General features: G+C 37.9%; 3 protein-coding genes across 10 annotated transcripts; 2 read left to right on the forward strand and 1 right to left on the reverse strand.

The window, feature by feature from the left end:
• Window positions 1-77: 77 nt before the first annotated feature.
• LOC139101502 (uncharacterized) lies at window positions 78-10,064 on the forward strand. 8 transcript variants are annotated; one of them, XM_070654685.1, is made up of 4 exons: window positions 5,399-6,749; window positions 7,840-7,913; window positions 7,997-8,509; window positions 8,761-10,064. In XM_070654685.1, the coding sequence occupies exons 3-4, from the start codon at window positions 8,433-8,435 to the stop codon at window positions 9,104-9,106; spliced, it is 423 nt and encodes a 140-aa protein (XP_070510786.1). In that variant the 5' UTR covers window positions 5,399-6,749; window positions 7,840-7,913; window positions 7,997-8,432; the 3' UTR covers window positions 9,107-10,064. The 8 variants fall into 8 exon arrangements, with proteins under 8 accessions (XP_070510782.1, XP_070510781.1, XP_070510789.1 ...); XM_070654686.1 differs by having other exon boundaries at window positions 5,399-8,206; window positions 8,279-8,509; XM_070654687.1 differs by having other exon boundaries at window positions 5,399-8,206; window positions 8,283-8,509.
• A 303-nt stretch (window positions 10,065-10,367) lies between these two features.
• Alpha-man-ib (alpha-Mannosidase class I b) lies at window positions 10,368-13,509 on the reverse strand. The gene is made up of 11 exons (XM_070654659.1): window positions 13,260-13,509; window positions 12,976-13,146; window positions 12,743-12,896; window positions 12,478-12,663; window positions 12,242-12,390; window positions 11,971-12,159; window positions 11,723-11,910; window positions 11,519-11,645; window positions 11,277-11,441; window positions 11,046-11,195; window positions 10,368-10,980 (listed from the first exon to the last, which is right to left on the reverse strand). The coding sequence occupies exons 1-11, from the start codon at window positions 13,356-13,358 to the stop codon at window positions 10,762-10,764; spliced, it is 1,797 nt and encodes a 598-aa protein (XP_070510760.1). The 5' UTR covers window positions 13,359-13,509; the 3' UTR covers window positions 10,368-10,761.
• A 71-nt stretch (window positions 13,510-13,580) lies between these two features.
• Window positions 13,581-14,717, forward strand: Cypl (peptidyl-prolyl cis-trans isomerase-like 1 Cypl). The gene is made up of 5 exons (XM_070654678.1): window positions 13,581-13,881; window positions 13,952-14,085; window positions 14,155-14,244; window positions 14,325-14,432; window positions 14,527-14,717. The coding sequence occupies exons 1-5, from the start codon at window positions 13,811-13,813 to the stop codon at window positions 14,640-14,642; spliced, it is 519 nt and encodes a 172-aa protein (XP_070510779.1). The 5' UTR covers window positions 13,581-13,810; the 3' UTR covers window positions 14,643-14,717.
• The last annotated feature ends 83 nt before the right edge of the window (window positions 14,718-14,800 follow it).

Genomic DNA, 14,800 nt, shown 5'->3' on the forward strand with positions numbered 1-14,800 from the left:
TATTCAATCCTATTTCCGCAGAAAATGCATGTTAATTATAAACTATTAAAAAAAAATTTCCTATAATATTAAATTTCTTAATTTTATTATTTATTATATCCTTATTTGTCTTATCTTCTAAAAAGAGGCGTTTAATTAAAATTTTATATTAGTATCTACAATTAAATACATTGCACGCGTGTATTTTATCACAGTGTCGTAATTCTCACTTCATGATAAACAGCTATGTTAATGTGTTTAACGTTTGATGACTCTGCGAATATATTTGCGATTAAAAGCCTCGCACAAATCCGCTTCAATCTCTCTTTCAACGTGTCGGAAATAATCAATCGTACGTATCGTAGAAATTTATTTTATTCCCAATTCAATCCTAGCTCCCGTGTAATCGCGTGAATATATTTTACCTAAATCGTAGAAAAATACTTTCAAAAAATCTTTTAAAGGATATGATCCTTTATAAATATCCGTTCCTTCGTGACTTGGAAATTGAGGCTTTTCGACCTATTCACAGATGACCGGACGGCACTCGGCAGGCGGCGAGTAACAAAGGACCCCATAAGAACTCCGTAGAAGGGGCAGCGACTGACCCTCTCCGTTTCCTAAACGTGACGCATGATGCGCGCAAGTGCGATGAAAACGAATTGCCTGTGCCAAGTCGTCGTGTGACATTCGCAAGAATCTGGACTTTAATCTCGATCGGTCTGCTTTTTCGGTGCCGCAGTGACTGTTTGCGTTGATTTAAAATCTATTTCAATAACGCCGAGATTACGTTGATTTCGCGTCGTCGTATCGCAAATCAATATCAGATATATTTTTGTGCGAGTCAGTGTTAATAATTTCGTTTCATCGTTTGTTTAATTAATCAAACGTTTTCCTACGTCCAAGAATCCGCAAAAAAAAAAAAAAAAAAAAAAATTAACGATCTACCTAACGACATGTGCGTGCGATTTAAACGTGTTCGTGTCGGAGTAATTGACATGATTGAGCGGTTTCGCTAATAATTCTAAGTGAACATCTTATTCGCCTACCGATAAATAACCAACGCGTAGAGCGAAGGGTCTAACAATTGAAGGGAAAAGTGTTATTTTTAGGTACAATTTCGGAAAGATTCCCAGGTAGTCAGACACAGGCAGACGAAAGTCGTCAGTTGGTCGTGGAGTGTCGATCGGTCCGCTGCCGTAACACCGCTCGCTCAGACCAGGCAATTCTCCTAACTCGTCATTTTTCTTTTTTTTTTTTCTTTTATTATATAATTTCGCAGTGCGGTTAAAGGCATCGATATTACCGATATATCGCGCAGAATGGAGATTTCGTTTTTTTCGCTCGCGCGACAATCGTTTTAACGACGCGACGTTACGTATCGTCCGCGGTAACGGTGCGATTACTTTCCTCGTCGACGGCGAAGACTCGTAAGCGCGTGGGCTGCGCTGCGACAAATTCCAATCGACAGCGTAGGACGATCGGCTCGAAACAAGAGAGAATCCCGACGACCCACGTGACGGCACAAAGTGCAAGACGCCGGCGCAGTGTAATCATTTCGTTCCGGTGATATGACAGGCGGGAGAATGGGAGCAGAAGGAGACCCGACGACGATAATCGTCTACGCGGATGTTTACACGCAGGAAATCCCAGGCACGTCCGAGCATGGGCTCACGAGGTGAGTGCGCGACGTGTTGCGTGCGAATAGACAAATGCGCGCGTATGGGACAAACGCGATGTTACGCATTCGTTACGAGGTTACATTATAAGTCTGCCGAGCATCACGCCAAGCCTATGTCACTTGCCACGGAACACCGGCAATTGAACCGTACTGGCGAAAGACACGAGAGAGTATTGACAAGAATAATGCCTCGAATAAATCAAGAGACACGTGAAACGATACAACACGTCTTTTCTTTTATTTCACGTGACTTGCTGAAATGTCGGGATAGAACAACCACGTCTGGATTGAAATGTATTATTAAATCCTGATTTCTTTTTATTTCTCTAAGCGAGTACTTGACTATTAAATAAAAAAAGAATTAATAAAATAGTTTTAGACCTACGATAAAATAGCGGAAATAAAAAAAAATCGAAAAAAAAGAAAAATACTTCTAATAACTTTTCATTGACGAAATAATTCCTTTTAGAAAATGCGAGCAAAGGAAAAAAAATTTGTAAGTTTTTAGCGTACGTCTGCGAGACTTGAGCTCGGTTCCAAAGGTCTAACCGACACAATGCACATGCAAAAGTTTTCTGTTACGGTCTGCTTGACATTCGTGGTACGATTCGCACATGGGCCGGCGCCGTGCAACCATATCGGCACACTCCTTAACGTTAAATATCCCGTCTCTCCTTTTGTACGTGATATCTTGCCTTCGGACAAGCTTTCAAGTGCCCAGATAGCGTTATGTGTCCCCGGACACTTTGCGTAACTCAACACCGCGCGCTAACTCGCCGAGCGAATACGTGAATTCTCTGGGAAACTAATGCACGCGCGGCGCAAATGAATCTCCTCGCACGTGCCATGCGATGCGCGGGAATCGGTTTAACGCGCGTCAAAATCCGGGCTGGCGAATGCGGCTGTCGGATCTAAACCGCGACGACGATTCGCCACGCCGGAAAGATCGAGTTTAAACTCTGCACGCGAACGCGAGCGCTAACAAATAGCGGCTATTATAATTTGTACAGGATATATTCCACGGGAGACGTCGCGGCACGGGAGTTCCAATTTTTTTATCCTCACACGCTTCTCTCTCGCTTGCTCGAGGAACCGGTTTCATATCGACTACGTTTACATGCGCGTCTCAAAAAGGAGGCGCGACGCGAGCCTGAGAAAGGAGCGTAAGGCACCTTTCGGCGAAGCGCAAACACTTTATTTGATATTCGGCAACGGGAAGGAGAAGAAACGGCGGAATTCCCGCCGCGAAACCAGCCAGAGGAAGCGAATAATCGAAGATCTGCCGAAGTAAAATCGCAACGACTTGCTAAACGATCCCCTACGTCGGCCGATATATTCGATACGTCACGGTACGTGAAACTTTGTTACTGATTCCTCTCGTTTACTCGATACCGTTTCCACGCGATTTCCTATTTCCAAGTTCCGAATTAAGATCGACGTTTTGTGTTATGGGGTTAATTGCTCGTTTTATTGTTACTTAAAGAGCCGATTGTCAGTGGCGAACAGTTACACGCGAAACCGCAGTGCATCGCGATTGCTCGTTTAATGAGACCGGGCATGTTTTCGGACAAGTACGAGAGGTCGTGCGATTACGCGCAAAGAAAGCTCGAAGTGGAAACCGAGAGGTGCAACGTTTGGAAAGTTAGGGCGACGAGTCTCCTCAAGTGAGTTTGCTTTCATCGCGCGTGTTTTATTAGGCACGACGGAATCCTTTTAATCGCGTGCTTTTTACACTCGTCATAAATCGTCTCTTATCTCGCTCGGCGCAATCAGTACCGAATATTTAGTGATTCGCTGCGTCGAGAGTTGTTTATGTCGAAAGATCGAAGCGAGAGAAAAAAACAATTGCAATACTGATTTTATTCAACGATTCTATTTAAAGCAGCCAGTTTACCTTGACCATGATTATAATTATGCATGCCCAGCCTTTTTGTTATCTGTACAAGCTCGAGTACCTAATTGAGCTGTTAGACATAAAAATTAAAAAGAAAAAAAGAAATAAATATATATAAATACTTATTTGAAAACGCGTTATTCCAGATGAAGTTTACCGCTATGCAAGTTAACATTAGTTAATCGCGAGATTAATCTCGGTCTGCTTATCCAAATACAGAGGTGCTCAATAGAACGACGAGAGTTCTCGCTCAATTTATATGTTAAAATCTACCTGACTCGAAACATTAACGAGCCGTATTGAAAAGTATTCAATAAAATATTCAGCGTTCTTTCGAAACGTTTCGTGAGTATAAAATACATCGCTAATTACTTTTTAACATTAATAAAGCCGTTTTGGAAGACAAATTAACGCACTTTCGACCGAGTAGAACGTAAGAACCCGATCGAATCTCTGCTCGTAGAGAAGTTAAGATTGAGATCAAGGATGCCGCTCGAGAGACACTGTAAATACTAGCAATTAAAAACCGTGCGGTTCATCGACTGTAATTTACATGCTCGACGGAAGTGAGAAAAGGTGTAGCGTAACGATTGTATAATATTGCCTCGATCTGTTAACGCGTGTAGTGCAAAAAGCCAATTAAAGAGGTCAGAAAATAAATTTCCTCGAAACCGCCCGTAATTGATTTACCGTAACGCGATCCCTCGTTATGCTTTCGCGGCACTTGATTATCACGCAAGTGATATACGCGTTAAATCCACGTTAATATCGTCTGCTCAATCCTCTCCCGTATCCTTCACCGTCCACGTCACACGGTGTTACGCGACGTTCAAGCCGCATACCTCTAGAGTTACCAGTCTCGTGACACACAAAGGTGAATCTTTCTTCGATTTTAACTGTGACCGCTCATTATAGACATCGCGCGAACCTCTGTGCAGTTTTTTTTTTCTTTTCACGACGCGCTTTTCCGTCCGTGGCGTGGGAGTTAAATCCACGAAAGATTAACGCGTTCGCCGCGATGACGGAGCTAAAGACTTCAACATGCGCTAAGACGCGCAATTAAGACGAATGTTTGTTAGACGCGTAGTGTGACACGGCTATACATATACAGTGAACGGTGATTTTTGACGACAGTGACCGGATCGAGTAAGCATGTTCGGTTACGGGAAGTCGCGCGGTCACAACAGGATGAAAAAAGAGAGCAATAGCAAGAAGCATCACATTCGCAACTGGATGCACACGAAGAAAAAGCTAAAACACGAAGCTAACCTCTTTGCGTAAGTCCGACCTCTTTAACCTAGCTCTTTTCTCCATGACGATCCTACCTCCGCGCGTCGAGGCCCGGGGTTTCATTTTCGTCGCACGAAGGTTTCTACGGCCTCTAACTATTTTCGTATTATCGTCGTCGGTGATCTATCTTTCGCAATAAAAGCCAGGAGATTGAACGCGTCGCGCTTCCATTGTCACGAACCGACATGAAGTCCACGAAGATCCGTTTTCGTAATACGAAGATTCGTGCGCCGTGCGTTCTTCACGACGCCACGCCGCACCGACGTCCCGAATTTCAATTCACGCGGCAAGGTAGCCCCTGGGTCGAGTCCCTTGTCCTGGCCGACGCACGCGCGCGTGATTATACACACGCATACCTGCGTGAGCAAGATCGCTCGAGATGCCTTGGCAGCAGTGCAGTTTTGTTCGTATCCTTCATCGATCGCGGCGATCGCAACCGTACCAACGGCAACGACGAAGCCTGGCAGTCACGCTTGCGTTATCACCAACGTTTGCGGAACAATGCGCTTTAAAAATCCGTTATGGCAGCATGGGAGCTACAAGTAAGTCGAGAGAAAGAGAGAGAGAAGAGCGCTCGGTGTGCGAATGGGTTTTAGGTTAACCTGCCCTTCGCTCATCCTGTAATCCTATCACGTGTTCGCCCGGCTGAACACGGTTGAATTCTTTCGGTAGTTTGCAGGAACGACCGGCTCGCACCGTCGAGCAAAAACCCGGTTTAATTTACAAGTCCGCCGCCAAATCGTGTCGCTTAGCTTTTTTAGTTTATTGTTTGGAGATATACTCGGTTTTTGTTGCAAAATCTCTCGTGACTTTTATGTATTAGTCGCAAAATTTTTTACTAAGATAATTAACTAAATAGATTCTGCTCTTAGTCCTTTTTATTATTTTTTTTTTTTAACGTCGCGAGTATACGATAAGATAAATGGCTTTGAAGGATCAATTAGATAGGATACTGTGACAGTTTTCTTTGAATTTTTTGCTTCGATCAATATCATGTAACGGTGCTTGTAAATGCTTAACGAGACGAATCGTAAACGTGATCTGATAGTTCACTGATTTTAGAACTGTTAGTAGAAGTCCACTTTGACTTTGGAATCGCCTACTTTCTCTTCAGTGCTTATTTTTTTTTTTTTAGTAAAAACGAATATAGAACTAAACTGAAAAGATCCTGATTTTTTTTAACCTAATTAATTAACTTCTAATCAAAACCTACTCTCAATTGAAGCAGCAAAACAGCAAACATTTCTAACGACGAGTCTCAAATATAGAAACGAGTTGCTTAAAATATTTGATACCCAAAATATCCTATTTCCTTATATATAATTTTCTTTTTTTTTTCTTCAGTACTTAATCACTTCATTTTTTAACAGCTGAAAAGATATTACTAGATACTGAGCGCAAAGAAATGCAAACGATGTCAAATACATCTTGAAATGTTAGAAACTCAATTTTACAAAATTTTCCATTGATTTTTTTCCAACTAATTGTGTGATTTAATCGTCTCTGTATTTTATCTATATGTCTATGTGGAACCTTTGTGCCCGGTACGGCACTGCCGTGTAACACGTGTAAAGCTCACCCAAGGGTGGGATAATGTTCTCAGGGTTCAGGTCGGACAGTTTCACGACGACCGTTGACGGTGTATGGTTGCGGTACTCATTTTACAATACCGGTATGCGTTTCGTACCGTCAACGTTTTAAATATAAATTTTCGGTTACGTACAGTTTGCCGTTCGGTCTTGATCATTTCGACGTGTGCACAGGTGTTGTAACATTGATTAGAAATATTATTCAATATTCGTGTTAAAGAAAAGAAAAAGAAAAAAAAAAAAATAAATTAACCATTCATGACATAATACGTTTGGTACGGAACCACATGCCGTTATTAATTTATCGCCATTTGTGGTAATTTTATCAAGTACTTTATTGGTTGATTAACTTGTATCTTTAACGTCTTAATTAGTAAAAAATAAATTGCAAGTTGGTAAAAAAAGGAACGAACTGATGCGTCGAGTAGACGAGATTGAGCAAAGTCAGCCTAACAAACTTGGAGCTTATTGTTAAAATAATAGAAAACTGCACTTGTGCAATACTGTGTTGCGAAAATGATTGATGTGACGGGTTGTTTGCATTTCGTTATGAGTACGTTGCACGCATAGTATTTGTTAATTCAATGTGTATGCTACGTGTATTGTAAAAACGAATGTCTTCTATTTGTTACATTTAATCTTCGAAAATTCCATACGTTTTTACGTCGAGACTCAGTCTCTAATTTCTTAATTAAATTCACGCGATTTTTGTCAGCGGAGGTATAATTGTATACGCGTCACACACTACTGGTTACTACCTTGACTTTGTTCGCAGATTTTTTTTTTCTTTTTTTTTCAAGATTAAATTTGTATATTCATAATCAAATAAATAACTTAATATGCAATATGATTTAATTATTTCATGAATACAATAGCGGCTCAAAAAATTATGTATGAAAAAATCGCGGCCGTACATATGTTCCATCGACGATCTGACGCGTAATCGCAATTGTCATCTGCGCACGTAGAAACGAAGGTTACCATTGACTTCGCGTAATAGCTTTTGTGTTGACACGAAATTTATTTCAGCTGCTCCGTAGCACAGCTGCAGTTTTCCTTCCAAGTTTGACCTAGGCGAATACAATTGGTTGGGTGGGTCCAGAGCCCAGATGTAACGCCGCTAAAACTTATCGTTTTACGATATCCACATGGAATTTTTCCGGCCCTTTTTCTTAAATGATTTTCTGCTCAACTACGTGTACATTCTAAATTTCAAGGAAAAACAAATGTTTCGCCGTTGGTCTCAAAATTTTCGACTTGACATTTTTATTACAAGCGCGATTTTGCGAGCGGGTTGAATAATTTAGCATATTTTACGTGAAGTAATACGAGAAAAAAGTGACGTATATTATTTTTCGACAAAACCTTTAAGACTGGTTTCGTGTAAAATATATATTTTTTTAAAGTGGTTTTAGACTTAATTTTATAATCTGTTTCCCGGGAAAAAGAAGGGGCAAATTCAAGATAAGATTCTGCAAAAGTAATAAACTACGTTTGGTTATTAATTAAATCTTAATCGATGATATGTAACAGATTTTATTGACGATCATTAACTTTTATTAGCCGACAGAATTCCGACGGCATTCAGTCTGCTAATGCACTCCACGTGCTTCAGACTTGATCAATTGGGACGTAATCGGCGAGAGTGATGTACCAGATGTGACACAGATTATATGTATACATAATCGTAATAAAAGTATTTTATGACGGAGGATTCTGCGACGTTTACGCAAAAACCTGGGTACCAACGAATGTATATTTAGACGTGGAATCGTAAGCATGTATCTAACTGCCTATTCTCCTGCAGAGGCAAATTTTTTTTACAGTTATTTTGTATGTTTAAAGCTAGTAAGAATGCGAAAGTTGATTAGATTAGATGGACTAGATAAAGGTTACATCACGCTCCCCGAGTGGGAGTGCAAAGCATAGTGTCTCAGCGACAGAGTGCTGCGATAAAATTACAGACATTTCACGTAACGAAAAGTTGGACTTGCGAAATATGAAACAAGTGTCATTTTATTCCACCCTAACCGCAGAGGAAAGGACTCGAGCGCACCCTTGCAAGAGGACTAAGTGGTACGTTCCCCTTCAAGGAATCCCGGAAATCGTAATTCTTTCCCGACCTTCGTAACACCCAGAGAAGAGACATTCCCTCTTTATTTTATTATTATCTACTATCTGGCGAATGTACATGCACATAGAAATGAAATGTTGTTCTCTAAAAACAAACTAGCAATTTTTTTTAAGTTATTAAATATTCCTATCAAAATCAAAAACTTTTTTTTTTTAACTTAACAGATGTTGATAATATATTCCGTTTGTTTCAGCGTGATGACCTCTAACGATCCGTCATCTCCGACGCAGGCGTCAATATCTACAACGGATTTCGATGTGGTCGACGATGCGAGAATCGCACTGGAGAAACGATTGGACAAGCTTAGTATAAATGCGATAACATCACAACCTACGAAACCTGCGACTATGAATACCGATGAGATCGAAGAAGAGGTGGCGATCATGCAGACGACGTTACCTAAGCCCGAGATGAAGCCGAAAGTCGAGAAGAACGGTATCGAGACGAAGACAAAGAAATCGCCTGACGAGCCGAATGACGAGTGCCTAATCAATTGCATTTATTATACACAACAGTGTTGTGACTGCACGATACTTTGAGATCGTTTAACGTCCTTAGATAATGAGTTGAAGAGAGAGCGATCTCGCGATTATCCTTATCAATTACGGAGTCTCGGGGGGCAAACTCTTTCCGACGCGAAATTTAGGATCTGACGCTACATTAATTATTACGCGCCGTTAGAATACTTTGTGATACACGAGAAATATAATAGAAAACTCCGATAGCGCGTGAAAATTTTGTGCATGTGTGCGAATGAATGCATGATGGTCGTTATGATATACATATAAATTTTGGTATCGCATATTTAATCGAGCACTGACTATACGATTAAAGGCGCTTGTTAAGAGAACACGGCTAACTAATTAATTAATATGTTTAAAGTTTATCTCATTTCGTAAAAGTATTTCAATCTATGCAAGTAACCACTGCCATTACGAGGTAAAAAAAAACAAAAAAAGAAAAAATATTGCACTAAGAGACGTCGCAAAAGTCAATTATTAGTCCTAAGCATTCCCTCGCAATATGTTATAGCAATTTGTTTGCTATATTATATGTCTTCCTAACAAACTGACATTAACATTAATATCAGTAATACGCACTCGACAGTATTAATCGCGATAATTACTTGGGGTTTATATCTGTTTGTAATTTTGTAAATTTACGAGATAAAACAGATCTGTAATTATTTAAGAGGTATAGACATTCTTATACATAGAAGTATTATAAATAATATTAAATTGTCGATTCACGATTTAATCGTCGCTGCACTTTTACCATGGCATAAAAATCTGATAAGCTATGCCCGTATTTCATAGAGAATTTAAATTTGTATAAATATTAGTATTTATATTTCGATAATAATCGGAAACTGCAAGTATTAGCGTGTAATTTATTCAAATTTATTCATAGATGAGGACTAGAATATTTTGTAATATTACAACGTACGAATTTCATGTGAAGATAATTCTAAATAATAATATACATTTTTTTAATGTATTGTAAATACGTATCTCCTAAAAATAACATTACACACGACTAAATGTGCAAAATCAAAATTTAAAAAAAAAAAAAAAAATAGGTAAGTACAATAGGTTAAGGCTCCTATAAGAAAAAAAATCAAGTTACGTACTTTCAAATATGACAATTGAAAATCTAAAGTACTAACAGCATCTATTATTGATTCAATATTTTAGGCAGGTTTGATATTTTGGTAGGCGCAGCTAATGTTGCGTATTCATTTATTACTAGAAATAATTTTTTTTCTAATAATAAAGCAAATTAATTTTTAATTCTTTAGAATTTTTATTATTTTTTTTTTTTTTTTTCTAAACTAAATTAATTTCTTCCTTTGCTATTCTTTATTTCAAATACACGATTGTATGGCAATTTATAAAATAAAAATAAATAAATAACCATTTTCACTTCGTACATATATTCAGATGAAAACTAAAGAAAAATTGTAAAATAAGAAGTTGATATCCATAATTTTACAGCACAAAAAACAGGCTGTATCGTTTTATAAATTTCTTTTTAAGAGAAAAATCCCACAATTAATAGACGAAGTGCGAGAGCTCGAGGAACTTCGTTTAAACAAATTGATAATTGTGATAGTTGGACATTTAAAAAATATATTTATAAAATAGGTATAAGGAAAATTAAAATTTCTTGTGTATATAATTTTGTTTCTAATGCGTTACGAATCATATATTGGTAACGGATGACCTTCCGAATTGAATACCCACCTATCCAAATCTATCAATTGCCTAGTGTCATCAAATAACAAGTACAAATATTTTAAAGTTTCGGCAAACCAGAAACTTTCCGTCATATCCTGCTGACGAGTGTGTTGAATATTTCGGACGTTACCGATACTCGTGTACCCAGCCTCGACTTTGGTATAATTCTCGAAAGCCTGTCAAGACGCATTTCACATTAGAATTACGCTACATCATAAAGTTTCGTGAAAAGAACACTCACCTGGAATATCTGCCAACCCCAATCCTGATAAGTTTTATTCCCCGTAAAATACCACATGTAAAATAGACTCTCAATAAATTCGGGCCTCAGTAAATTATGAGCGTCGTTCGTTTTTACATACATATCCATTTGATTTTCACCCTCCATTTTCTACGTAAAACGATAATTATAAATCCTTTCCTTTCGCTACATTTAGTTTTATCCGAGTTATTATAAATCTTTCGAACTTACTTGTATATTAAAATAAGTAATCTCAGGCGCGAGGAATGTTGGCTGGATTGCATATGTTTGATAACAAGTTTTAACAAGTTCTTCCGCAAGAGCATTGTGCTCCGATGGCATTCCGTGATGCACGCCTAACGCTAAAGTACCTCCTAAGTAGCACGTGAGATGATCCTACAATATAAATTTGCGCAACTGTAAACTCTCGAGGTATATCGACTTTAAATTACTTTTGCATTTAAGCTAATTACCATTTTTGGTTTAATTTCCTTATTCGCGCCAACCAATTCGGCGATGAACAAATATTTATTGACTGCAGTATGTTTAACGAGATGCTTTTGCGTTCCGGAAATTCCAAACAAGTAATCGTCGCGTAGGCTAAAAATATCAACGATACAGGCTTGACTTAAGACTTATTTCATACGATTGCACCCTCAGTAACAAAATATACTAACTAGTTTATGGTTTTTCCAGTTTGTAACCATTGTTTCAATAAGTATTCGTAATAACTATCACCGCGAGCACCTAACGTAATCGTAGCGTACTCTCGAAACTGCCCGGTATTAGCATTAATAAAAATCGGGACTAAACCTTCGTATTTTTCTAATTTATGTACATGTTCGGAAACTCTTGCCGCTGCAGTCTGAAAAAAAATCACGACGTTAAATATTCACTTCGAAAGTCGCTTCGATTTTAAAATTACCTCAAATTTAAGTTCCCCTGTACTACGACTAAGATCACGAAACTCTAATTGAATAGAAGTAACTTCACTCGTGCTACTGTCAGGACCCCATTTCGGACTGTGCGCACTTCTAGTACCGAGATTTACGTCAGAATATGGAACACCTGATCTCGTAGAAAATGCTGGCATCATACGATCACCTAAGTCCATCTTGGATATAAATTGATAAATTAATGTTTACATCTAATTTTGTAAAAATTAATTAAAGTTGAAACTACTTTTTAATACTTACAGCCTTATTTAAAAAAAGTATATCACCAGAGAGATGATACGCTGCTAATAATCCACCTAATACTCTAATTGTAACTTCAAATAAATTAACATCTCTATTCATTGTAAACACTAAATTATCTTCCACCCATTTCCTTGCTTTCGCATACTCTGAAATATAATATAATAAGACCTCCCTTCTCATTTTCGTTTCGCTACTTATATGTCAAATATTTTAAAATTTAATTTTATACACACCATCGTATAATCCCATTATGTATATAGTATCTAATGAATCAACTATAGTAAGACCTAAGCCAAACCATTCATGATATCTCTTTGATATTGGTTTAACATTATCATGACCCCACGCATACTTTTTATATCCATTCCAGGAATGTTTAAATGCAGCTACAACGGCTTCTTGCCTGCTATTTTGTGGACCTAAAAGTCCCAAGCGTTACAACTGATTTTTAATCTAATATAATTATCTATGATATTATCAAGTTAAATTAAAATCTACCACTAAATTTTAGTATGTTTGGTTTTGGCTGTGGTGGTTCACCAATTTGATCATCATCAACTTGATTAATTTCTGGTTGAAATTCAGGCTCTTCAATTACTTCACCAGGTCCAGCAGCCTGTTCTTCATTATCTACAACAACTTCATCTACTGCCTGTGAAATAAAAGGAGCTTTGATATTTTTCCCGCGGGTTTAAGAGTTTTTTTTTTTTTTTTAGAATGTTGCTGCATACCTTTTCATACTTCGCAGTTTCTTGTACAACCTCTACATTACTATAATCTACCTCATTATCAGAAGTACCAGCTTTGGTTTCGCTAGGCAGAAGATAAAATATGACAAGTAAAACTGTAATTATTGCAAAGTATAGAATATTCCTTTGGAACCTGGACAATTGGTTCCATTGCTGAAAAACAGACGAGCAGCGAAATGAAGGACAGCTATATGACAATCTAAATAAATTATGTGGACTCGAAATAAGAATACACTTGTGACACTTTTCGTCGAAAATATACATACCCTCCATAAACTACGTGAAGTGCCTCGTGCGAATGACCCACTCTCATGAATATTTAAACTAATATAATCTGATTTACCCGAATCTCTCGGCGAGAACATATTTTCAGGCAGGTTAGTTTGTTCCGGCACGTGTGGAAACTAATCGTGCTGCCAGAACGCTTAGAGTACGACACTGTGATAAATCAGTCCAACATCCGAAGGTCCTCATTTATATGATTCGATCGCGTATACATTTAACTCGTTTTTACATTTTCATTAAATTCATATTATTATTGCTTTGTAACGTGTATCCTGCACATGAAGCAGATGGCGTTCACGTGCTCTCACGAATCTTACTCTCCCCATTTTACTACTCTCACCTACTCTAGTCATATGCACATATACTAATATAATTTCTAAAGTATTAGTTGTGTGATGTATCGCATGTTCGACTGACTGCCGGTATTTGTATGAAGAGTTTTTACGAAATAAATAAAGAGATAAACGTGATAATCGCCTCATATTTTACTACTTGACTGGTTTTAATAAAAGGACTTAAAATACAGTCGACAATGTGCCTCGCCAATATATCCGGCGTCCCGGATAAACATTGGCAACCACCTTTTGTCGTTTTTGAGACCACGTAAGTGCACTGTGTGCTTCCTAACTTAAAACTCATTCCCTACGCGTTTTTAATCGATTCTAATTATCAGGATGGGCGAGATAACCCTCGAGCTCTACTGGAAACATGCTCCTATCACATGTAAAAATTTCGCCGAGCTCACACGACGTGGATATTACAATGGCACCAAGTTCCACAGGGTTATCCGAGACTTTATGATTCAAGGTAACGCATTAGAAATTTGCACAGAAAAGTTTTACAAAATACCTACACTCATAATGATTTTATCTCTAGGTGGGGATCCCACTGGGACAGGGAAAGGTGGCATGTCTATATATGGTGAATGTTTTGACAATGAGATACACGATGATTTAAAACATACAGGTAATTTTGTGATTAATGATTAATAAATAATGTTGTTTCTATGTGAGTACTTTGGTTATGCAATATTAAAATTTACATAGGTGCTGGAATATTATCAATGGCGAATTCTGGGCCAGATACAAATGGATCACAGTTCTTTATAACTCTTGCCCCTACCCAGTGGCTTGATGGAAAGTATACTATATTTGGTAAGTTGTTGCAAATTAGCTGTGCTTACTATGTAACTGTATAACTTGTTACGTTTGTATTTATAGAAGTTAATTTTTTTTATTTATCTAACAGGTAGAGTTCATACTGGTATGACAATAGTAAAAAGAATTGGACTGGTTGAGACTGATAAAAATGATCGGCCTGTGGACGATGTTAAAATTGTAAAAGGCTCTGTGAAGAATGCGTAATTTCCACGAGGAAATATTTTTTATAACAAATATTAATTTTTAAAACATTAAAATAAAATAAAATATTTCTTTCAATCTATGTATATTGTTCCTTTTTGGAGAATGTATGTCATGATAGATAAATTACTATCAAGAAAAGTAATATGAAATACAAATAT

This window comes from Cardiocondyla obscurior, linkage group LG04 (assembly GCF_019399895.1).
Source record: "Cardiocondyla obscurior isolate alpha-2009 linkage group LG04, Cobs3.1, whole genome shotgun sequence".
Classification (NCBI taxonomy): Eukaryota; Metazoa; Arthropoda; class Insecta; order Hymenoptera; family Formicidae; genus Cardiocondyla; species Cardiocondyla obscurior.